Source organism: Schizosaccharomyces osmophilus, chromosome 1 (assembly GCF_027921745.1).
Source record: "Schizosaccharomyces osmophilus chromosome 1, complete sequence".
Taxonomy (NCBI): domain Eukaryota; kingdom Fungi; phylum Ascomycota; class Schizosaccharomycetes; order Schizosaccharomycetales; family Schizosaccharomycetaceae; genus Schizosaccharomyces; species Schizosaccharomyces osmophilus.
Genome location: NC_079238.1, coordinates 4085183 through 4110039, shown reverse-complemented (window position 1 = coordinate 4110039; position 24857 = coordinate 4085183). Strand labels below are relative to the sequence as shown.

At 40.0% G+C, this 24857-nt stretch overlaps 9 protein-coding genes across 9 annotated transcripts; 6 read left to right on the top strand and 3 right to left on the bottom strand.

The window, feature by feature from the left end:
• Nucleotides 1-252: 252 nt before the first annotated feature.
• cct5 (chaperonin-containing T-complex epsilon subunit Cct5) lies at nucleotides 253-1893 on the top strand (the record flags this gene model as incomplete). The annotated part of the gene is made up of 1 exon (XM_056180662.1): nucleotides 253-1893. One exon carries the CDS (start codon nucleotides 253-255, stop codon nucleotides 1891-1893), a length of 1641 nt encoding a protein of 546 aa, XP_056036909.1.
• Nucleotides 1894-3492: 1599 nt separating this feature from the next.
• On the top strand, nucleotides 3493-5248 carry SOMG_01868 (GATA-like domain protein; the record flags this gene model as incomplete). The annotated part of the gene is made up of 2 exons (XM_056180661.1): nucleotides 3493-3598; nucleotides 3645-5248. The coding sequence occupies 2 exons, from the start codon at nucleotides 3493-3495 to the stop codon at nucleotides 5246-5248; spliced, it is 1710 nt and encodes a 569-aa protein (XP_056036908.1).
• A 756-nt stretch (nucleotides 5249-6004) lies between these two features.
• On the bottom strand, nucleotides 6005-6700 carry SOMG_01867 (N-acetyltransferase; the record flags this gene model as incomplete). The annotated part of the gene is made up of 1 exon (XM_056180660.1): nucleotides 6005-6700. The coding sequence occupies one exon, from the start codon at nucleotides 6698-6700 to the stop codon at nucleotides 6005-6007; it is 696 nt and encodes a 231-aa protein (XP_056036918.1).
• Nucleotides 6701-7678: 978 nt separating this feature from the next.
• ggt2 (gamma-glutamyltranspeptidase Ggt2) lies at nucleotides 7679-9517 on the top strand (the record flags this gene model as incomplete). Its single annotated transcript, XM_056180659.1, has 1 exon — nucleotides 7679-9517. The coding sequence occupies one exon, from the start codon at nucleotides 7679-7681 to the stop codon at nucleotides 9515-9517; it is 1839 nt and encodes a 612-aa protein (XP_056036917.1).
• Nucleotides 9518-9694: 177 nt separating this feature from the next.
• On the bottom strand, nucleotides 9695-10304 carry snd2 (SRP-independent ER targeting protein Snd2; the record flags this gene model as incomplete). Its single annotated transcript, XM_056180658.1, has 2 exons — nucleotides 9695-9886; nucleotides 9942-10304. 2 exons carry the CDS (start codon nucleotides 10302-10304, stop codon nucleotides 9695-9697), a joined length of 555 nt encoding a protein of 184 aa, XP_056036916.1.
• Nucleotides 10305-11899: 1595 nt separating this feature from the next.
• Nucleotides 11900-18998, top strand: cut6 (acetyl-CoA/biotin carboxylase; the record flags this gene model as incomplete). The annotated part of the gene is made up of 2 exons (XM_056180657.1): nucleotides 11900-11930; nucleotides 12292-18998. The coding sequence occupies 2 exons, from the start codon at nucleotides 11900-11902 to the stop codon at nucleotides 18996-18998; spliced, it is 6738 nt and encodes a 2245-aa protein (XP_056036915.1).
• A 554-nt stretch (nucleotides 18999-19552) lies between these two features.
• SOMG_01863 (aromatic aminotransferase) lies at nucleotides 19553-20965 on the bottom strand (the record flags this gene model as incomplete). Its single annotated transcript, XM_056180656.1, has 1 exon — nucleotides 19553-20965. The coding sequence occupies one exon, from the start codon at nucleotides 20963-20965 to the stop codon at nucleotides 19553-19555; it is 1413 nt and encodes a 470-aa protein (XP_056036914.1).
• Nucleotides 20966-22285: 1320 nt separating this feature from the next.
• Nucleotides 22286-22777, top strand: alg13 (N-acetylglucosaminyldiphosphodolichol N-acetylglucosaminyltransferase Alg13; the record flags this gene model as incomplete). Its single annotated transcript, XM_056180655.1, has 1 exon — nucleotides 22286-22777. One exon carries the CDS (start codon nucleotides 22286-22288, stop codon nucleotides 22775-22777), a length of 492 nt encoding a protein of 163 aa, XP_056036913.1.
• Nucleotides 22778-23214: 437 nt separating this feature from the next.
• SOMG_01861 (mitochondrial pyruvate dehydrogenase (lipoamide) phosphatase) lies at nucleotides 23215-24606 on the top strand (the record flags this gene model as incomplete). Its single annotated transcript, XM_056180654.1, has 2 exons — nucleotides 23215-24075; nucleotides 24127-24606. The coding sequence occupies 2 exons, from the start codon at nucleotides 23215-23217 to the stop codon at nucleotides 24604-24606; spliced, it is 1341 nt and encodes a 446-aa protein (XP_056036912.1).
• Between the last annotated feature and the right edge of the window lie 251 nt (nucleotides 24607-24857).

Sequence of the window (24857 nt, the reverse complement as noted above, 5' to 3'; positions counted from 1 at the left end):
TTCTTCACTTGGTAACTGGGACGAAAGACAAGGTCAAAACTTCACCACTACCACATTTACTTTCTGCGAATCCAATTATCATTTTAAGGACATTTATATATTCCTTAAAAGAGAAAATCCAGTTAAGTTTAGCGTGGTGTAATTTGAACTTCTCCAGTGGAGAGTAAGGCAAAGCAGAAAGTTAAAGGAAACGTACATCCTAAAGTGGACTGAAAGAACCGCTGTAAAGGATTGTCTGTATAATAAATAATCATGTCAAACTTAGACAATGCCGTTATGGTCCGGGATGACCAAGGAAATCCCTTCATTTTGGTTCGCGACCAAGACAAGAAGAAAAGATTGCATGGTATAGAAGCCGTTAAAAGCCATATCCTCGCAACCAAGACTGTTGCCAATATTGTCCGTACATCTTTAGGACCTCGCGGATTGGATAAAATTTTGATTTCTCCAGATGGAGACATTACAGTCACGAACGATGGTGCTACTATTTTAGAGCAAATGGAAGTTGAACACCAGATCGCCAAGTTGCTGGTTCAGTTATCAAAATCTCAAGATGATGAAATCGGTGATGGTACGACTGGTGTTGTAGTGTTGGCTGGCTCCTTGCTTGAACAAGCTGAGAGTTTGATTGACAAGGGTATTCATCCTATCCGAATTGCAGATGGATTCGAAAGAGCTTGTCAACATTCCGTCAAACATTTAGACTCGATATCCGACATTGTTAATTTTGATAAAGTGGACACCACAAACTTGTTCCGCGCTGCAAAGACTAGTTTGGGAAGCAAAGTGGTATCGAAAGCCCACGATCACTTTGCCAAAATCGCTGTTGAAGCAGTCCTTTCTGTTGCTGATTTTGAACGCAAAGATGTGGATTTTGAATTAATTAAAGTAGATGGAAAGGTTGGTGCTTCTGTGGATGACACGACTCTCGTCAAAGGTGTGGTTGTTGATAAGGATATGTCTCACCCTCAAATGCCTCATCGTATTGAAGATGCAAAGCTTGCCATTCTAACATGCCCTTTCGAGCCTCCCAAACCCAAAACCAAGCACAAATTGGACATCACATCGGTGAATGAGTTTGAGGCTTTACAAAACTATGAGAGAGAAACGTTTGAAGGCATGATTAAGCACGTGAAGGACGCTGGAGCAAACCTTGTTATTTGCCAATGGGGTTTTGATGATGAAGCTAATCATTTACTTTTGCAAAATAATCTTCCGGCTGTCCGTTGGGTGGGTGGACCAGAGATTGAGTTAATTGCCATCGCTACCAATGGACGCATTGTTCCTCGATTTGAAGATCTTTCTAGTGATAAACTCGGTAAGGCTGGATTGGTTCGTGAAGTCACTTTTGGTACCACTCGCGACAAGATTTTGGTGATTGAACAGTGTGCTAATACTCGTGCTGTGACCATTTTTGTCCGTGGAAGTAATAAGATGATAGTTGACGAAGCCAAACGTGCTCTTCATGATGCTTTGTGTGTTGTACGAAACTTGATTCGTGATAACCGCGTTGTATACGGAGGTGGTGCTGCAGAAGTTTCATGTTCCTTGGCAGTCAACCAAGAAGCAGAAAAGATTCCTGGTATCGATCAATATTCTATGCGTGCCTTCGCAGATGCTCTAGACACCGTTCCTTTGGCCTTGGCGGAAAACAGTGGTTTGTCATCTATTGAGGCCTTGACTGCTGTTAAGGCACGTCAGGTTAAAGAAAACAATTCTCACTTGGGTATTGATTGCCTTCATACAGGCCACAATAACATGAAGGAGCAATTCGTAATTGACCCTCTCATTGGCAAGAAGCAGCAATTACTTCTTGCTACTCAACTTTGCAGAATGGTTTTGAAGGTGAATGATATTATCGTTGCCGGCTCAAAAGACGACGAGTACAATTAAGAATGTTACGTGGATGGCTTGACTGAGGTATTCGGTTGACGAAAAAAAAGAAACTCTTTCATAGTTTGGAAATGAATAACCATTGAAAAATCAAAACTAGAAAGTAGGAATCAAGTTTGTTCCTTGTATAGACAAGGATTTGATGATTGTTGTAAAGTCAACAAATACGTAAGGCCGGCTTTGGGTCTAATTTGATGGATCTATCAATGGAATTGCATCGGTCGGACGGTAGTTGAAACTTTTCTTAAAAGTCTAGATGGAATTGAAAAGACGTACTGTATTATGTATGTATTAGCCAGAATCGGGCGATTTCAAGCCACTTTACAAACAATTATACAAATTTACTTTCTTTTATGATTAAACATGGAACCGCAATTCATTTGATTTCTATACTACTTCCGTAACAAGAAAACAGTCTCATGCAGGTTTGTGTTCCCTAGGAGAAAGATTTGTTCATTTGCAAAAATTGGATCATGCATAGGGATTTCCAAGACAACTTGGGATTCAGCATCATTTCGCTCTTCTACTCGAAAGCTTTATCGTACTTTCTTCATAAACAAGAACAAAGAAAGACATTTGACTCAGCCAGTAAATCTCTACGAATTCCAGCCTTTCCTTTATGACACATCATTATGTAAACAAACAAAGCAAATCGTTTTCATCATCCATTTCTATGCGCTCTTCCCTTTAATGCCCCGGGTCCAGGCAGTTTTCTTGGAAATGGGTTTCGCGAAATAGTTTGGAACTTGAATGTTCAAAGGCAGCATGTTGAATGTTATACTTCTGATCATTATGACTTTTCCACCCTTGGTGGACTGGTTAGTATATTCTTAACCGAAGGACGGTACACATATTACCGCACTCTAACGTTATGAAGTAAACATGTTTGTTTTCCTCATTTATATGGGAGTTTAGAAGGTGCCGACAACAAAGAAAAAGCAAGCGCCGACTTCCCAAAAAGTTGCTATAAAGCGATTCTTTTAGTGCTTTCATAGGCTGTTTGTCGTTAAGTTCGACGTAAAAGTTGAATTTAACGATTGTTTTGCCATTGGAACTATTGTATTCTTGAACTTACCATAACTTTTTTGGGACATCATCTTTTTGAGCAGCTCTCTTTTGTGTGCGACAAAACGCTTGTTTTACTCTCTCAGAGCATTGTAGGGTCATCTTGTTTTACTATACTTTGTAATTGGTCTTGGTGCTTTTTGTATACGCGTTTTTCAGAAAAGCGAACCTATGCCATAAACGTTTTCATACACTTCATCGCTTTTAGTATTTTTTGCGACTTTGGCCGGCTACTTTGGAAACCCATATCTTTATTCAATTGGAAAATTTGGATACCGAAGAATAATTAAGTTTGTGATTATTCAGCAATCGTCAATTCTGCGCAGTTTTCAGTAAACTATAATACGCTCTTTTTTCATCATTGTTCAATTCTTTTCTCTTTTTTCTTTTGTCGTTTTCTTTTCAAGTTTTCTTCTTTTGTCATTTCTTGACTTGTTTGCTTTTATTACTTATCTTGTCAACGTTCCAAATTTCCTTTCCTTTATTGCTTTGCATATAACTTTGCCATTTTTCTATTGTCCAATTCAATCCACTATGACGAAGAGAATGCTTTCTTCAAATCCAATGCTCTCTTTAGAGACAGACAATATTGCGAAATTGGGTACTTTGACCGCAGACAACTTGAGCTGCATGTGGAATGGTAATGTGTTTAACAGAGGCTCTATATTAACGTGATTTCTTTTTAGTTTTTACCAAATGCGCCGAAAACCTTGAAAACGGTCGTCGCCTCGAAAACCTTTCATGGCGGCTTTGGTATCGCGAAACTGTTATGTCTGAATCTGGACAAAGTCCTTACGAACGCATGGAAGCTTCAATTCCTGATCTTTCTTCCAGTTGCGGTTCTATAGCTTCGTCTGCAGATTCAGATGCGGGTGTCTGTACTTACTCCCCTAATAGCAAGTCCGACACGATCCGTCTAAATTCGAGTACTAATTTTGGAAGTCAAGAGTCTTCCGTGCATGATAACCCAAGAGGTTTAATCAATTCAACTTCTTCCTTACGCCCACAAACCAGACGTTCCAATTCGCGCCTAATTTCCTCGGATACATTTAGTCAACTTATTACATCATTTTCTCCCTTGGAAAAACCTCTTGAAAAATCGGTTGAAAAACTTTCGAAAGAAGATTCCTCTTATGCTTACAAAAAGGCTGACCTTCATCAACAGCCCTCAAATCCATCTTCTAAACATCAAGATCGACCGGCCTTGGCGGTAACTGTTAGTGAACCATACTTTGCTTCTTCTTCTTCCAATCTAGAACGTCGAAAGGATGCGTATTCTGATAGGATGACACCTTCTGGTCCTACTTTGCAGAATGAAGAAATGCCAAAGGAAAGGATCTCAAAACCTGTTCCCTCTTACCGTGTAAAATTACAGACAGTAAATAAATCCGTCAGTGACTCTGTCGCCGCAGCTGCTAGAGCCAAGAATGCTGAACGAGAAAAAATTGCCAAACTTACCGTGACACCGGGAAAAACAACAAGTGTTATCCATGGATTTCACCCAAGCTCTGCAAAAACAACTCCTTCGCCGTCTACTAAGACAAAAACTGCACTTCAAGACTCCAATGCCGGATTCGGAACCTTGAAGCAGCCTCCTATTATAAATAAAAGTCACCCCTTTTTTTATCTTCGAGGTGCCTATTCTGTAAAAAACAACTCACAGTCATCTTCTATGATATCTACAACTGATGATGAAACGAATCCTCCTAAATTTTGTGTTGACCCCAAACTTAAAACAAGAAACGCTGATGAAAGTCGAAATGTGAGTTCAGTAAGTGACGATGAAGATGCATGGGTATCCGTTGATGAAGAAACAAACACCCCTCCTTGCTTCTATAAACGACCTCCTACACCGTTTTCTTCTTATCGAAATAGCGCTTTGTCATTGCTCTTGTCAAAAGAGGATAGAGCTCGCAATGGACACAATGACGATTCAAAATCAAGAGTGCCTACAGCTTCACCAGTAATACATTTTAATAAAGACAACACAGATGCCCATGAAGCCAAGATGGACGCATCAAACTCTAGCCTTTTAAGTGATAGTATTCCGCAGTCGTCAGAACCAAGAGTTTATCAAATCTCCCACAATAATGCTAACAGGACGAAGTTACTGAACTCGGAAATTCCGGAAAGTTTAAGAAGAGATTTATTATGGGAACGGAGACAGAAGGCATCTTTGAACAGCGCTGTCCTTCGGCGGCATTTTAAAAAAAATCAATCTGAGGATGAGGATGCCCGTAACAAAAAAATTGTTGCGAAAGCTTTTTCAAGTGATTGCTCCGTTTGGTGAAAAAGAAGCTGAAAAACTTATTTTTAAAGGACTGCTTATGAGAATGGGCTATCAGAGTAGGAGACTTTTTTTTCGTGAGGAACATTAAGTCTGTGCGAGTGCTTTAATTTACAGTACTATCGTTTTTGTTAATTACGTTTCTTAGTAGAGGCGTTTGTATATTAATTATCATAATGTATTGGAATTTTTTTTTTTTTAAGGAAAAAAAGGATGAAGATTTTAAAGAAGTAATAGCTGGCTGGCGCATGCACTTGTACATATATACTACTTAAATATATATACACATTTTTATATACGGAATCTTGGTAAATAAAAAAAAATAGTAAGTGATCTTTTATTTTGTCGATTTCAAATTATTAGTGCTTGATGGAGAGATGCGAATGTTTGTTGCAATAAGAGAAAGTAGAGATGCACCCATACCACGCCGAAGTAAATGTTTCGTCTTTTTGTATTTTCATGTCTTTTTTTAGTAATCGCCAAAGAGTGAAAGCCAAAGTATTGTGATATAATGTTGTTTTTCGGTTTTTTTTGTTTTTCCATAATAATTATTAAATCAGTACTAGCATATCATTTTTTTTATTATCTGCAAATTAAGCGACATAAAAATTAAATGTATGATTCCAGTATCCTTTTTGGTATATTAGCAAGCCGAGGTGGGGGATAATTAAAGCATCCATCTAGTATTTGTTGAAAAAAAAAAAAAAAAACGGTGATGCGGAATGAGATATAAGTATTGACTTGTATTATGCTATGTTTCTAGTCTTTTTTAGCATCTCTGATCATGCCTGAACTAAGTTTGACTAGTTCACCGGTTTCATCATCACGGAGCTCTGTAGTGGCAATTGTACGGTAGCCCAAATGTTCGTACATACCAAAACCGGCTGTACTAGCAACAAGGAAGCAGGGAAGGCGATACTTATCGGCATCACGATGGACAATGTTCAAGATAGCCTTGCCAACTCCCTTCTTTTGGATATCTGGATTAACGGAAATCAAATGAACATGCAAGAAACCATTTGGTTGAGCCAGTAAACCCGTTTTGTAAAGCATCGTTCCGTATTGGACTTCATTGTACTGCATACGGCGTTTGACAGCACTAGCATCATACCACCAATAAAGAAAACGTTCATAAAGAGAATTAACCCATTTGATGAATTTTTCGTAATAAGAGAGTTTAGCAGGAGGAAGCTGTTCGTAGGCCAAAAAACCAAGATATGGATGAGACGAAGTATAGGCTACTTTGCAGTTTACATGGGGATCCAAATAAGCTTTCCTACCAAAGTGCTTTACAATTGCTACCAAAGCCGCCGAGGAGACGCCGCGAAATCTCCATTGATATGTTTCACTATCCTGAAAAGCACGAAGGTTCAGTGCCGCAATCGGCCCAAGATCTGAGTATTTCAAGTTGCGAAATTGCAAGGCTTCTCCATCTACAATATGTGTTTCTGACATTTTCCAAAGTTTAACAAAAAGGAAGCGATGTTCGGTTTCTTATGTTCAAACAGAAGTTCAGCAAGAAGAAAAGTAAGGTACAGAAAACAAAGAAATGTTTCTATGCTTCCTATATTTAATCTTAAAATAACGCAGCTCGACTACTAAAGAGTAAGAGCAGGCAGAGAATCTAGTTTTCTGCAATTTGCTTTATTACGAAAGACTGAAAGAAAATGAACAATCAAAAGATCGTTTATCTATAAGAGTCGATTTCCTTTTAAATAAAATATTAAACTCCAACAAGAACGCGGTCGTCTTCAGAGTTTTCTTTCACAAAAAAACAAAACCAAAAAACGATTCTCAAAAAGCCAAGGATGAATTATATAGCTTCCAAAAAATACTCTATATTATCTCTTGACGATGATTTCCACTGGTTAGAGCTAGAGTGATATCTCTTCTTTTGGTGCAGTTGCGCGTAGCAGGCAGAATGATCGAAGTGGATCTCGTACGCACTTCAGTATTGAGCGAATACCTCACTTTTCTTGCAAAACTCGGTTTTATATTGATTCCATTAATTTGTTGACAATTTTATGAAATATTCATAAAATTGCTTTCATTGTAGTTTTTCTCGTGAAGCGTTGGATGGTAAAAAGCCTCTGAACTTCCAGGTAGAAAGCATTTGTTAAACTGCTCGGGATTGAAGTGGTTAGGAAACTGAATAGGAAATTTAGTGTTTGTAAGAAAACGGTATCTGCTCTCTTGATTGAATTTGAGAGTATTTCAGCATTGAATAATTCAAGTGGAAGAATTCATATAAAGCTTTATACAGACGACAGTCCTTTTGTACCAAAGCAATAATTTACAATTTGTTGAATTAATTTTTCATTCACGTTACCGTTGGATTTATTCATATCTTACCATTTTTTGCTCATTTCATTCTTTACCGTTGTCTTTTTTCGTTTTCGTTTTTAAGGAACCTCAAGTGTTTTAATATTTAATATGACTAATGTATCAGATACGACTCCCTTACTGAATGACTGGAGCTCGCATATTACAAACCAGAATGATCCAGACTGGGAAGAAATGCATCGCTCTCGTCAAAAACGATATTTTCGATTTCAGACGCGTCATATCACACTCTTCTCATTAGGATTTGGAATATTGCTTTTACTCGTATTTCTTTTTACTTTCAATCCCCCTCTTTATCCACCAGGCCAATACACGGGTCATAAGGTCAAAGGAAAGTCGGGTGCGGTCGCGACAGAAGTCACTGGATGCTCCAACATTGGCGTAGATATCCTCTCAATGGGCGGAAATGCCGTCGATGCTGCAGTAGCTTCTACGCTTTGTATTGGTACTGTGAATTTTTGTTCTAGTGGTCTAGGCGGAGGCGGATTTATGCTTATTCAATTGCCGAATGGAACTGTTGAATCCATAAATTTTCGTGAAATGGCTCCAGGTAATGCCTCCAAGCATATGTTTGATGGTAACCCTATACTAGCCCAAATTGGGGCTCTATCTATTGGTATTCCCGGTGAGTTAGCTGGTTTATATGATGCATGGAACCGATATGGTCAGCTTGAGTGGTCTAAAGTTGTCAAGCCAAGTGCCAAGCTTGCGAGGGAAGGGTTTACAATAACACCAACAATGGAACGTAGCATGCGAGATGACAGTACGGAAAACTTGGTTAATGATTCAACTTGGGCTTCTGTCATTGCTCCGTACGGAAAGTTATTAAAGGCTGGTGATATAATGCGTCGTCCCGCCTTTTCGAAAACTTTGGACATCATCGCAAAGGAAGGTATTGAACCATTCTACAATGGTGCCTTGACTGATGCGATGGTTGAATTTATCCAAAATCATGGGGGAATTATTACGAAAAACGATTTCGAGCAATATTTCCCAGAAATATCTGATGCCATTGAGACAACCTATAGGGATCACAAAGTTCTTACATGTCCCCTTCCAACGAGCGGGCCAGCGTTAATCGAAGGACTTAACATTTTAGATGGGTTTCCAATGGATGCTTCTTCATTATCTTTCACAAAAAGGTTACATCTTCAGGTTGAAGCGATGAAATGGTTGTCCGCCGGACGCACCCAATTTGGTGACCCAGAGTTTATTGAAGAAAATATGGCTTTAATATCGAATATGATGTCGAAAGAGTTTGCCTCGCAAGTCCGTGATAATATTTCATTGACTAGAACATATTCGTGGGAGCATTACAATCCTTCATACGATATTCCTGGTAATCACGGGACTACACACATTTCTGTTACGGATGATGAAGGCTATTCCGTATCTTTGACGTCCACTGTTAATCTGTTGTTTGGGTCTCAGTTAATGGACCCTGTTACCGGGATAGTATTTAATGATCAAATGGATGACTTTTCTATTCCTGGGTCTTCCAATGCATTCAATTTGACACCTTCACCGTGGAACTATATTGAACCGTATAAGCGGCCCCTTTCTTCTGCCGCTCCTACGATTTTAAGCAACAAACGCGGTAATTTCAATATGGTGCTTGGTGCTAGTGGTGGTAGCCGAATTGTTACAGCTGTTCTGGATGCTATCGTAAAACGTGTGGATATGAATTACGACATTGAGTCTATGGTGGCTAGTGCACGCTCTCATCATCAACTGCGACCAAATGTATTAATCTTGGAAAATGGATTTTCAAAAGTGATCGCATCCAGAATTAAAAAATACCTACATAAAGTGGTTCGATTAAACTCAAAAGCTGGGCCATTGAGTGCTGTTCAAGCTGTCATGAACCACAAAGATACAATCTATGGTATGAGTGACCCTCGGAAGTATGGACAGGCTGCTGCATATTGATGATATGTTATGATTTCAAGTAAAATGATTAGGATTATAGTTTATTTATGTATGTTTATAAATTTCAATATATTAGCAAAAGGAAAGTGTTGTAGGAAAGTTTATTAACAATTGGAATTGGATGATTCGACCTAGACCTTTGATGGAATATCAAAATGGGTTGAAAAAGGGAGGAAATTAATTAGATTGATACTTGTTTGCCTTCTTGCGAAGCTTTTCTTGACGCTTGGATAGAGGTTGATTCGTGGCAGCAGGTTCTGCTTGTCCAGAAGAGGCAGGGTCGTTAGAGCCCCGGTTTCGGAACTTTTGTAATTGCTCAAAACCCATACGCAGCAAGGGGAAGGCTTTGTATCCGACAAAAATGGGAACCTAAAAGGTGTGTTAGCAAAAAGAAGGATATGAGGAAAGACTCTTGTCTACATACCAATAAATAAAGGGCAAAAAACTTGATAGAAGTAAGGGAAGAAAGGAAAATGACAATCCAAGAGAAGTACATGTAATCAATCATATAAGAAGTAACGCCTTGCTGTAAGAGATCCTGACCCACGTACAGCAGGGCGCCTTTGGAGTCGTATTTGGGAGCAGCCGCACGGTTGAGCTGGTAGTGAAAAAAACCAGCAGAACCAGCAGACAAGGCGTATAAGAATTTAGAAAATTTGGAAAGAGGACTACGAAGGAAAAAGCGAAGTAATATAAACAAGAGGTTGACAGTAACATCGGCCACGAGCATAAACATTAGGATTCGCTTGTTTTGCACGGCGAGCTTTTTCTGAGCAGCATTTGCCATTTTTTCGAGATTTTTTGAAAGAGAAATGAAAAAAAAGGGCAAGAACAAAGCAAAAAAGGGGAGAATGGGAAGGTAATCACAAATTCGCGGTCGTCAGAATCGTTCCTTGAAGGAAGAAAAGGGTTGCACGTTTCAAAGAATAAAGAATAGGAAAGTTTTGTTCGCTTTCGAAGTAAAATGTACTTGTGCTGGAAAATACTTACAATGCAATCGTGCTTTTCGTAAAAGGAAGAAGCAAACAGTTAAAGAATGATCGTATTATCGAAGATGATATTGAGAGCTGGGTAAACAAAACGAAACAAAGTAATATAGAAGAAACGTAGAAAATAAGTATAGCTCATACAGAGAGAGCAACAGATATAGGGAGCAACCTTATGCCATTTCAAATCGTGTTCATGGACTTTGAAAATAATTAGAAACAAACCACCAATGCAGCAAGTTTGTAGGTTTGTAATTGTTTACTAGTCTTAGCTGGAACCAAGCAATTGTAGGCTATGAGTTACTACAGCCATAATAGTTCCATACTAAAGGAAAACCCTCCCATCCTGATGTACGAGATGCTGAACATTGAGTTGACCCAAACAAACCGATCTAAAGAAACCCAATGGGGCCCTCATATACCATCTTGTCCATGAGTGTACGAGTCTATGACAATCTCCATTGTGGTTAAGCAAGCTGTGTATCCAAGAATCCAGCTTCCCCTGCCATTCCAACTTTGCCAACATGCCAAGCCGTCTATGGGCGTCTACGAAGTGCAACCTCTTGTGAGCCGCAGAAAGCGTCATACAAGCCGCTTGAATTTCATCATTTGAAAACCTATTTGCTTTCATACATTCCTTCTAAAGCCTTCGTACCCAATAATGCTCTTCCCATTTCCGACTGCGACCTTTAAATTTTCATTTGCTCGGTTTAGGTCACAACACCAAGTCACAACTGTCTCATGAACCACTCGGGAAGGGACAGACACATTGGCCTTGCGGAGTTTCATCACTGGTGGAACCATTTCCTCCAGTGATGAAATGTGGGAAAGGGACTCATGTGGTGGTGGGGTTGGTTTCCATGGACCCTGACGAAAGGGTACGAGCGAGAAACAGAGAACGATCTGATGGAATTTGAATTCAAAGATGCCATTCTTTTTAAACACTCGAACAAAGGCTAGAATAGAGAGTCCTGATAATTTGTTTCACCAGTTTGTTTACAACTTCTCTTTTTCCAACGCGCGTCCTGCGTATCTGCTGGCGACAAAGTTATTTAAGGTGCAACCCCCCCTTTTGCTCAACCAATCATGTACGACGGATTCTCCTCAAAAAGTGTGGGTAACTCGCCTATTAAGATGGCCCTAGTATTATTTGAAACCGAAAAAAAATACAAAATCGGGTTTCTTTAGAAACAGAAAATAAAAATACACAAAAGTATGTATTTGTTTTTTATAAATAAATCCAGTCTTTTCATACTTTCTGTACTGATCGTGGGAACAGTCCATCCGGACCTCTCGTGTAGGGAGAGGAGATTTCTAACCACGGGTTTGCACTTTCCAAGCGCAATAAAAAGCAACCATTTCCCTTCCACGTCTTTTTTCCCGTAGATTTAGAACTATGGCTCCCCGTATAGCCTCCCATTTCCTGGGTATGTAAAGAAGAGCAATTCATTTGCTCTTTTCAAAAGCGAAAATTTGTTTGTTTGATTTCTGCTTGTGGAACTGTAAGCTAGGTCCGAAGCGTCGTGTATTTCTTTTCCATTTCTTTTTTAGACGGATTGCTAAGACTTGTCTTTCAAAATCGACGCGTATATTTGTAGTTTTCGTTCATAGCTCGGATCTGCGAGTATTTTCGCGTTTTTGAAAGCAGTGGCTACAATCCCGCTCTTTTCTTTTTTTAGTTTTCGTAAAAGATGAGCACCGATGTCGCGTTCCTGGCGTTTTCCTGTCAAACTTTCATAAAACCTTTTGCAAAGTCCCTTTTCGTTTCTCAATACTAACCGTTTGTAGGAGGCAATTCCCTAGATATAGCGCCTTCCAGTAAGGTGAAAGATTATATTACCTCACGTGGTGGACATACCGTAATCACGTCTATTTTAATTGCTAATAATGGTATCGCCGCTGTGAAAGAAATCCGAAGCATTCGAAAATGGGCTTATGAAACGTTTAATAATGAAAGAGCTATTAGATTCACCGTCATGGCTACCCCCGATGACTTGAAGGTAAACGCCGATTATATCCGCATGGCCGACCAATATGTGGAAGTCCCCGGCGGTTCAAATAATAATAACTACGCAAACGTGGAACTCATCGTTGATGTTGCTGAGCGCATGAAGGTTCACGCCGTCTGGGCCGGTTGGGGTCATGCCTCCGAAAACCCCAAACTTCCTGAAATGTTGGCCGCTAGTAAACAAAAAATTGTTTTCATCGGTCCTCCAGGTAGCGCAATGCGTAGTTTAGGTGATAAAATCAGCTCAACTATCGTTGCTCAAAGCGCAAAGGTCCCTTGTATGCCCTGGTCGGGTCTTGAGCTCGAAAAAGTCCGCATAGATCCTGAAACCAACATTGTAACTGTCGACGACAACGTTTATCAAAAGGCCTGCATCAATTCCGCCGAAGATGGTGTCGTTGTCGCCGAGAAAATTGGATACCCCATTATGATCAAGGCATCCGAAGGTGGTGGTGGTAAGGGTATTCGTCAAGTCTCTTCCTCTCAGCACTTCACCCACGCTTATCAACAGGTTTTGGCCGAACTTCCTGGCTCTCCTGTATTTGTGATGAAGCTTGCTGGTCAAGCCCGTCACTTGGAAGTTCAGATCTTAGCTGATCAATATGGCAATAATATCTCCCTCTTTGGCCGTGATTGTTCTGTTCAACGTCGTCATCAAAAGATTATTGAAGAAGCCCCTGTCACCGTCGCTCCTCCTAATACTTTCCGCGAAATGGAGCGCGCTGCCGTTCGTTTGGGTGAACTCGTTGGTTATGCATCTGCCGGTACTATCGAATATCTCTATGAACCCGAAAATGACAAGTTTTATTTCTTGGAATTGAACCCTCGTTTGCAAGTAGAACACCCTACTACTGAAATGGTTTCTGGCGTCAACTTGCCGGCTGCTCAACTTCAAGTTGCAATGGGTCTTCCCTTAAATCGCATTCCCCACATTCGTGAGCTTTACGGCTTATCACGTGATACAGAAACTGAAATTGACTTTGCATTTGACAACCCAGAGTCCCATAAGGTTCAAAAAGTCCCCACACCTAAGGGTCACTGTATTGCTTGCCGTATCACCTCAGAGGACCCCGGTGAAGGTTTCAAGCCTTCCAGCGGTATGATTAAAGACTTAAATTTCCGCTCTTCGAGCGATGTATGGGGTTACTTTTCTGTTGGTACCGCTGGTGGTATTCATGAATTTGCCGATTCCCAATTCGGTCATATTTTTGCATTCGCAGATAGCCGTGAAGCTACCCGTAAATCAATGATTGTAGCTTTGAAGGAGCTGTCTATTCGCGGTGACTTTAGAACAACCGTTGAATATTTAGTTCGTCTACTTGAGACTGGTGAGTTTGCCCATAATGAATTTACCACTGCTTGGTTGGACAAACTTATAGCTCAAAAGGTAACTTCTGCTCGTCCCGATAAGATGCTTACAATTGTTTGCGGGGCCCTCGTTCGTGCTCATGCAATCGCTGAAGAACAGTATTGTGCCTTCAAATCTTATTTGGAACGAGGCCAAGTTCCTTCTCGTGATTTCCTCAAAAATGTTTATGATATAGAGTTTATATACGATGGTAATCGTTATAGGCTTACTGCTTCTCGTTCTTCTCCAGGTTCCTATCATTTGTTTCTAAATGGCTCTCGTTGTACAGCAGGTGTCCGCTCTTTGACTGATGGTGGCTTACTTGTTTTATTGAACGGCCAGTCTTATACTGTTTACTATCGGGATGAAGTTACCGGTACTCGAATTTCCATTGACAACATGTCATGCATGTTGGAACGGGAAAATGACCCAACACAGCTACGTACTCCTTCCCCCGGTAAATTGGTTCGCTTTTTGGTGGAAACAGGCGAGCACATTAAGGCAGGTGAAGCTTATGCAGAGGTTGAGGTTATGAAGATGATTATGCCGTTAGTAACTGCCGAGGATGGTACAGTGCAATTGATTAAGCAGCCTGGTGCATCTATTGGTGCAGGCGATATACTTGGTATTCTTACTCTGGATGACCCTAGCCGTGTCAAGCATGCACTCCCGTTTAACGGTCAACTTCCTAATTTTGGCGACCCTCAAATAGCTGGTAACAAACCATGCCAACGTTATCATCAATTGCTAAACATCTTACTTGATATTTTGAAGGGATATGATAATCAAATCATTCTCAACAGCACTTATAACGAAATCATGGAAGTTCTCCGTGATCCAGAACTTCCATTCAGTGAGTGGAGTTCTCATTATTCTGCATTGGTTAGTCGTATGCCTCCTGCTTTAGATAAATTGCTTTCTTCCATTCTTGAAAAAGCAAGAGCTCGCAAAACTGAATTTCCTGCAAAACAGTTGGAATTGGGTGTTAAAACTTATTGCGAGGGCCAGAAACTCTCTCTAACCCAACAATTAAAACAACAGATCGCTCCTTTGATTGATGTTATTAATGATTATAAAGACGGTCTAAAGGTGCATGAGTATCGTGTTGTTAAAAGTATTCTGGAGGAGTATTACAATGTTGAGCGCTTGTTTTCAGGCCCCAACAAAAGAGAAGAAGATGTAACACTTCGTCTTCGAGACGATAACAAGGATAGTGTTGATAAAGTTATTGCCCTTGCTTTGTCTCACTCTCGTATTGGTTCCAAGAACAACCTTCTTATAACAATACTTGATCTTATAAAATCGGAACCTTCTAGCTTCGTCTCATTGTATTTTAATGATATTTTAAGGAAATTGACAGATCTCGATTCTAGAGCTACCGCCAAGGTATCTCTTAAAGCACGTGAGCTATTAATCACATGCGCTATGCCCTCTCTCAATGAGCGTTTCTCCCAAATGGAGCATATTTTGAAAACTTCAGTTGTTGAGAGTCATTATGGTGATTCCGAGTTTGCACATCGCCCTCCTAATCTAGATATTTTGAAAGAGCTCATTGATTCGAAGTACACGGTTTTCGATGTTTTACCTGCTTTCTTCTGTCACCCCGACCCATGGGTCTCTTTGGCTGCACTTGAGGTGTATGTACGTAGAGCTTATCGAGCTTATGCTGTTTTAGAGTTGAACTATCACGTCGGAACTGGTACTCCTTTTGTGATTTCTTGGAGATTCCAGCTTCGTGCCAGTAGTACACCAGGGCAAGGTGCTAGTGGTGCAAATGGTCTTTTTCCTAGCAGTAGCTCTCCATCGTTGGAAAATGAAAACAAACGTCTTCAATCTTATAGCGATCTTTCTTGGTATGTTAACAAGAATGATTCTGAACCTTTCCGTTTCGGGGCCGTAGTTGCCGCGGACAACTTTGACCAACTGGAAACCAACCTTGCTTTGTCTATTGAACGTTTACCTCTTGCTCGCAACACCTTTAATACTGGATTAACGTTAAATAATGAAGAGCCCTCTAGCACTCCTCTTCAAGAGCTCACAAACGTTTTAAACATTGCTTTGACATCTACTAATGACCTTGAAGATGCTGCTATTGTGGATAAACTTAGCTCAATTTTAGACGAATTCAGAGATGACTTATTAGATCACAACGTTCGAAGAATTACAGTAATTGGTGGAAGACATAATAAGTCAGCCCATCCTTCTTACTTTACTTATCGTGCCTCCTCGGATAGTTTTGAGCATAACACCGTTCGCTACGTCGAAGATGAGCGTATCCGTCACATCGAACCTGCTTTGGCCTTCCAGCTGGAATTAGGTAGACTCTCTAACTTTAATATCGAGCCTGTTTTTATCGACAACCATAACATTCATGTTTACCGTGCAACTGCCAAAAATATGAGTTCGGATAAACGTTTCTTTACTAGAGCTCTTGTCCGTCCTGGAAGACTTCGTGATGAAATACCAACTGCTGAATATCTTATATCTGAAACTCATCGTTTGATAAATGATATTCTTGATGCCCTTGAGGTTATTGGTCCTGACCAAACTGATCTTAATCATATTTTCATTAATTTCCTTCCTGCATTCGGACTTGCCCCCAAACAAGTTGAAGCTGCTTTAGGTGGATTTTTGGAACGCTTTGGACGTCGTTTATGGCGTTTACGTGTAACCGCTGCTGAAATTCGTATTATTTGCACTGATCCCACAACCAATACTCTTTTTCCATTGCGTGTAATAATATCCAACGTGTCTGGATTTGTTGTAAATATTGAGCTTTACGCAGAAGTGAAGACCGAAAATAATTCCTGGATCTTCAAGAGCATTGGCCAGCCTGGGTCTATGCATCTCAGACGTATTAACACGCCTTATCCCAACAAAGAGTGGCTTCAGCCTCGTCGCTATAAGGCACAATTGATGGGTACGACATTCGTATACGATTTCCCAGAGTTGTTCCGTCGTTCTTTTAGTGACAGTTGGAGAAAAGTTGATAAAGGTCATTCTGAGAACCCTGTTCCCCAAGACATGTTTGATTGCAAGGAGTTGGTTGAAGATGAAAATGGAGATTTGCAAGAAGTTAGCCGTGAACCGGGTACTAACTCTTGTGGTATGGTTGCTTGGTCGGTGACTGTCAAAACTCCTGAGTATCCTAAAGGTAGAAAACTGATCATCGTCGCTAATGATATTACTTATCAAATTGGCTCATTTGGACCTCGTGAAGATAACTTCTTTTTCAAGGTGACAGAACTTTCTCGTCAGCGTGGCGTTCCCAGACTATACTTGGCTGCCAATTCTGGAGCCCGTATTGGTGTTGCCGATGAGTTGATTCCCTTATTTAATATTGCTTGGAACGACGTCAACTCACCCGAAAAAGGATTCGAGTATTTGTATTTGACACCTGAAGTTCAAGAACGCTTAGACAAACAGAACATCAAAACGGTTCATACTGAAAAAATTCAAACTGAGTCCGGCGAAGTTCGTTACAAGATCACAGCTATTATTGGTTCTGGTGAGGGACTAGGTGTTGAATGTTTGAGAGGTTCTGGCTTGATTGCTGGTGTTACATCTCGGGCTTATAATGAGATTTTCACCTGCACGCTTGTTACTTGCCGTGCGGTTGGCATTGGTGCATATCTCGTTCGCCTCGGACAGAGAGCGGTTCAAGTTGAAGGCCAGCCAATTATCCTTACAGGTGCTCCTGCCCTTAATAAGGTATTGGGACATGAAGTCTATAATTCTAACTTACAATTGGGTGGTACTCAAATCATGCATAGAAACGGTATCTCTCACTTAACCGCCCAAGATGATTTTGACGGAATTTCCAAAATTGTTAACTGGCTTGCATATATTCCTGATAAGCGTAATAACCCTGTTCCTGTATCGCCATCGAGCGATCCTTGGGATCGTGATGTTGAGTATTATCCCAATCAGAACGGTTACGATCCTCGCTGGTTGATTGATGGTAAAGAGGATGAGGATTTGTTTTTGTACGGTTTGTTTGACAAGGGTTCATTCCAAGAAACTTTGGATGGATGGGCTAAGACAGTTGTCGTTGGTCGTGCACGCTTAGGTGGTATACCGATTGGTGTTATCGCTGTCGAAACCCGTACTATTGAAAACACTTTACCTGCTGATCCAGCCAACCCAAGCTCTACAGAACAAAATTTGATGGAAGCTGGACAAGTTTGGTATCCTAATTCTGCTTTTAAGACCGCGCAAGCAATCAATGATTTTAACCATGGTGAACAATTACCGTTATTTATTCTCGCTAATTGGCGTGGTTTTTCCGGTGGTCAACGAGACATGTTCAATGAAGTACTTAAATATGGTTCTTACATTGTTGACGCCCTTTCTCAATACAAACAGCCTGTATTCGTATACATTCCACCTTACAGTGAGTTACGTGGTGGCTCTTGGGTAGTTGTAGATCCTACCATTAATGAAAAGCAAATGGAAATGTATGCTGATGAGGAAAGCAGAGCTGGTGTTTTGGAACCTGAAGGAATGGTCAGTATCAAGTTCAGACGTGAGAAGTTACTTTCATTGATGCGCAGATGCGATGATCAATATGCTGCTTTACAGGACAAGCTTAACCAAAAGGATTTGAACGCAGATGAACTTTCTACAGTCAAGGTGCAATTAATGGAACGTGAGCAAAAACTAATGCCTATATATCAACAAATCAGTATCCACTTTGCTGATTTGCATGATCGCGTCGATCGTATGGTTGCTAAGAAGGTTATCCGTCAACCCTTGAAATGGACCAATGCTAGACGCTTCTTCTACTGGCGCCTGAGAAGACGTTTGGATGAACATTACTCTCAACAGAGACTAATGCAACTTATTCCTGGCTTAAGCCATGAAGAATCACAACATTGTCTTAAACAGTGGTATACAGAATGGCGGGGTAAGCAAGATTGGGATACCGCTGATCGATCCGTTATTGCATGGATTGAAGAAAACAGTGAAACTCTAACCAAACACACCCAAGAGTTAAAGAGTCAGTATTATAGCAATCGTATCGCTGAACTAATTCGTGCTGATAAGCAAAGCATGATTGATAGTCTTGCTTTAGTCTTGACCGAATTGGATGAAGCAGAGAAAAAGGAACTAGCTGCAAAACTTGCTGCTAAGAATTAAGAATTAAGCTTATGAACTCTGAGGATAATGTTTGTGTATTTATTTCGTCCAGGCTTCATCCATTTGTTTGTCATACGGATTGGAAGCTGTTGGTGGAAATTATACCCTGTAAAGCTACATAATGTACTTATACCCTGAATTTAGGAGATGTGAATTTACTTTCATTACTTTTGATAAATTCTGTACCAATCGAATATCTCTAATTACTTCGTTGCATATATGCCGTTTGTTTACGAACAATCATCACTCGAATTAGGTAATGCGTTTTTTAACAATAAAATAGTTTCCTTCTTATGAGATGAATATGAATTTTTATACTAGTTTTAAACATTGTACATGAACAATCGTTAATATATAATTCCAAATAGAGTACAAGGTGTAGTAGGTAAAGAGTTTACAAATTACATGTATTCAAGATCATAAAAGATGATTTATTAATTTGGGTTAAAGAGTGTAGTTTCATATGAACACAAAAAGAAAACAAAAGTGGTGAAATACCATAATCATAGTGGATTATCGCTTTCAGTAAAGAGTGCAGCAGTTGCCACTAACATTTAAAAATTGAAGAACTTCTTCAAAACATTAGCAAAACGTTCTATAGCAATTTCAAACTCAGAAAGTTCAGCGTAAGCAAAAGTAACACGGAAAAAGATCTTGTCGTTAATTGAAGAATCAACAACGAACCAATTGCCGCAAGCAACATTGGCACCATCTTGAATAGCTTCATCATGTATCTCTGATTCAATTTCAGCAATGCTTTTGCCTTGATCGGCAAACTTATATGCTGACTTGTCCACCTCAAACCAAATGAACATGCCGGCTTCAGGGGCAATGTAAGAACAAATAGACTTGGGAAGGTGCTTCTCCATAGCATAAAGTAAAGCATTACGACGTTCTGTATAAGAAAAACGAATGTTCTTTAGCCATGCGAGGTATCCATCATGTCCCCAGGTTTGGAACAAGGCTTGCAAAAGGGCCTGAGAGATACCAGAAGCGTTTTGAGAAGCAGTTTCGGTATAGCGGAGACTACGCTCAATGAACATAGGTTGAGCAGTGACCCAACCAACACGAGAACCAGGAGCAACAACCTTTGAAAGAGAGTCCATGCGAATGACACGGCCATCGACATCGAAGTGCAAGAAAGAGGTAATTAAATTCTTAACGAACTCTTCATTAGTGAACTTGGGATCAACGGCTTCAGGTTTATGTTGGTATTCATCCATTTGAAGATAATAGTACGGTTCGTCCTCAATAATGATAAAGTCATGTTGTTGAGCAAGGGCGTAGATTTTCTCCTTACGTTCCACAGACAAGGTACTACCAGTGGGGTTTTGTCCGCTAGGAATGGTATACAAGACGCGAGGCTTGTTTCCATCTTTCCAATTAATTAGAATCTGTTCCAAGGATTCGGGCAACATGCCATTCTGGTCCATGTCAACTGAGACAATGTTCAAGTCCATGGGACGCATAGCTTGAAGAGCGGAGGGAAAGGTGTATTTCTCCACAAGGATACTGTCTCCTCTGTTCAATAACATACGCAAACACATGTCCAAAGCTTGGGTATTACCAGTAGTAAGCAAAATGTCCCAGTCCTTATAAGGAGGAGAGTGAATCAATTGAGTATGTTCCTTCAAAAATTTTGACAATGGAGCACAACCAGCACCTTTTCCGTACTGCAAAGCGACAGAAAGGGGTAAGTCATCTTGATTCTCAGAATCCATGGAAACAGAGACATTGGATAACTTGCCTTCATTCTCAGCACCACGAACCCAAGAACCGATGGATGGGATTTCTGCACCCATTTCACGGAAGGGGAAGTATTGAGGATTAGGAAGTCCTCCGGCTAAAGAAATCACATTGATTCCCTTCTTGCTCACGGCGCCTGCAATTGCCTTTAAAGGAGAAGGTTTACGAGAAGCGGATTCCACCGAAAGGTGATGAGATAGATCTTTAGGTTGAACCGACATGGCCTTTATCTTCCTCTTTTGTCTCTTTTATTCTATGCAGTGCAATTCACACCGGCTTTGATATGTTGGTTATGGTTAGAATTTTTTACTTCGGTGCAAGGTAATACACTTAGCCGCAAGAGATGTAGTCATGATAAACAGCAATTTCTACGGACTTTTGATGTTCTTTACTAATTGACAAGTGAGAAAGAAGTGTGCTAGCATACATTCAACTTTTTTTTTTTTTTTTTTGTTTAATTAAAAACCCGATGGATATTTCGATATGTAATATTCGCCTTTGCTACCGAAGTGTTCTCTAAACAGTCAAGCCTTTTCAATTCATAGAATTGAGAACCTTGCGCTTTCTCTAAAAATATCAGCTACAAGGACGAGGAACCGCTCACTTAAATACACAGTATGGAAGATTTACTTCTTGCTTGTATTTGCAGTCGCTGGGTATCGCATTCGATAACTTTGGTAAAATAAAAACCTTCGTTGATTTTGTAAAACATTCTGTTGCTCGACTGGGAGAAAACCGCAGTCAAGTTATCATTTCACTTTGCTCATCATTGAGGCAAACTATGCGACAAGAGTTCACGAAAGAATGCTGTGAACGTCCAATAAATCCTTATACGAGAAGCATTCGAGTGAATGATTTTATGACTTTATTATGTGTTCTTTTCAGACTCAGAGTTTCAAGAAAAGCACTACATATGCATATACAGATTCAGGCCAAGTAGGAATGAGAGAAGGGGACCATGGAAACTTTCGAAAAGCAATTTTATTCTTTCTGTTTTTGTTCAATCGATTTCAACACTCGCCTTTTCTGAAATTGGTCGAAAACGAAAACGTCAATGAAGTGTCTTCATAAGGTCTCCAACCTGTGAACAAAAAGTAGCCTGTCTTGCTGATTATTAGTGATAGCTAGAGAGTATATGTGGTTCCATAATTAGCGTAGCTGTAGAGCTAGGCATGAATTGCATTTTTAAAATTGCTCACATTCTTGAGAGTCACCGTCAACAGCAAGTCTTTTCTAACGGACTGATCAATAGATGTACCATTCTTCATTCGATCTTTCGAGCTTTTATTAAAATATTGCCGATTTGGGAACAGTTCACTCAACAACAGAATTATAATATCATTTCACCACATAAAAAAAAAAAAGGAACGGACACAACACACATCCATATGTAGATAAAACTTTTTTCTTCTTCCAAGAATATTCATTGTGCTACAGTTCGTTTTTTCCTTCTTTCATCATTTGTTCCTTACCCTAAAAAGCCGACAAGTCTTACTAACTGTACAACGTTCGATAGGTTTGTCGTTGATGAGAAACGAAAAATGAAGGCGTTTGTTACCGTCGGTTCTACAAGATTTGATGAACTTGTTTCTAGCGTCTTACATGCTGAGACACAGTACCAGCTCTTACAGCATGGAATCACTCAATTAATTGTTCAATTTGGAAACGGTAAAGAGGCTTTTGGAACTCCAAAACCTATTAAAGGAATTTCCATATCCGGATTCGACTATGCACCCGAAATTGGATCATACATTGACTCGTCTTCGATTGTTATTTCTCATGCCGGTGCAGGTAGTATTCTTCAATGCTTGCGCGCTCAGAAGCCTCTCATCGTTGTACCAAATGAATCTTTGATGGATAATCATCAGCTTGAGCTTGCAAATAAGCTGGCTTCTTTGGATTATCTGATAACATGTTCTTATAGAGATCTTGCTCAGGGAGTTGAGGCCTTATTCAGTACAAAGCTAAAGCCATTTCCTGAGCCTGAATATTCTGCTTTCCGAAATGTACTTAGTGATGTTTTAATTAACTAAGACTATAATAGTGAAATCCTGATTATTTTCGTTTCTATGTTTGTGCTCCAAATCCAATTCCTCTGTTAGATACCACAGAACTGATTTGCATTATATTTTACAATATAAATAGTACTCTCTTTGATCCTGTATACTTTTGCTCTGTGCTTTCACGTTCACTACAAAGACTAAACATCCACAAAGATCTCAATTCCCAAATAATGTATGCCGAAGACCGATCGAAACCGTTGATTAGAGTCATAGAAGCACTCCGTTTCTTTCATTCACTTTGTCAGAAGACAAGTCAGTCCTTCATGCTTCATGAAGCCGTATTTACTCTTTGTTTACTACTGTGTTCCTTTGTAAACCTCGTAAAATATCTCAATCCATTGTTGACTGATATGGCTAGTTAGACAGCCTTTTAACAACTTGAACTAAGGAATTATTTTCGTTTTAAAATGGGATATTTCACCTCAAAGTCGGCTAGGGGCATTAGTTATCTCAAGCAAGTCTCCATTACTACTGCCATTGTTTCTTCAATAGGATATGCCGCATATCATCTACGTGAACAAAATGCTGTTCAATTAGATCCACCGAATACAACTTATTCAAATCCGTCAAAGGTTCGATTACCACCTAAGGACCCTGAAAGTATTAACAGTCGTTTGCGGGAATATGAAAAGACCGTTTTTGTAAATCGAGATGGTATCGCCAGATATGACTTTAATCAATTAGCAAGTAACGATCCTTGTGAGGACGACCACGTGGAGTCGGTTTCGAAGGAGATTGACGATGGGAATTGGTACTTCTGGGGTGTTTTTGATGGTCACTCTGGCTGGAATACTTCTCTGTACTTGCGTCAGCATCTAGTCCCAGCAGTAGTCGATGAACTAAGGAAAACAGCAATGACAGCGATGAAGAATAATGCATGTCCTTCTGCTTTAAGCTACGAGCGATCTTTGTGCAATGCGTTTGAGAATTTGGATAATCATATTGTACATGAAAACATTTCAACTGTATTCAAAAATCCAAAATCTGTACAAAATGCGGCTCGTTTATTGCTACCAGCAGTTTCCGGTTCTTGTGCTCTTTTAACTGCATATTCTGCAAAGTCAAAGACTCTGCAAGTTGCTTGCACCGGCGACTCGCGAGCTGTATTGGGTGAACAAACTTCCTCTGGAAGCTGGAATGCTGTTCCATTAAGCCGCGACCAAACAGGTGCAAATCCAGACGAAGCTGCGCGTTTGGAAGTCGAACATCCTGGTGAAACTGTTCTACGCAACAACCGTATACTTGGGCGTTTAATGCCTTCCCGAGCAGTAAGTTGCTTTGCATGAGCATGCATATATTGATTTTTACTAACGTTTCAGTTTGGTGATGCTAGATTTAAATGGTCTCGACAAGTCAGTGAACGTTTGCATAAAGAGTACTTTTCAGCTGTCCCCATTCCCGTAAAATCCCCTCCATACGTAACAGCTGTTCCTGAGGTGGAAACAGTTAGGGTCGATTCTAAGAAACATAAATTCCTTATTATGGCTTCGGATGGTCTATGGGACACAATGTCTAGTGAACGAGCAGTCGAGCTAGTCGGCCAATGGATGAATTCAGACTTTGGAAAAAAGCCTGCCTCTGAGAACTTTTCGTCAAGTACGTTGAACCTATTCAATTGGTTCCATAAAGCATCACCAGTTGTGGATGAAAATGCTGCTACCCATCTTGTCCGCAACGCGTTAGGTGGAAAAGATGAAACAATTTCAGCTCTTCTTACTTTGACCTATCCTCTCTCCAGAAGGTATAGAGACGATCTTACAGTAACGGTGGTGTTCTTTGAAGAAAATGAAGCGGCTTGAATGTCGTTGGAAAGGAAGACCTGAGATTTACGGGCAAGGAACCAACTCCATATATTTAACAACACCCAAGCAAAAAGAACTAAACGAAAAAGGTATACTTTTTTTGTGCAAGTGCGTATACGCTTATTATGACTATGAATAGCTTACTTCTCTACGACCGATATGGTACCTAAATTATCTGCATTATCACCATGAAGTATTTATTTTCATTCTATATAAACATTTCAAAAATATCAAGATAATGGTTTTAC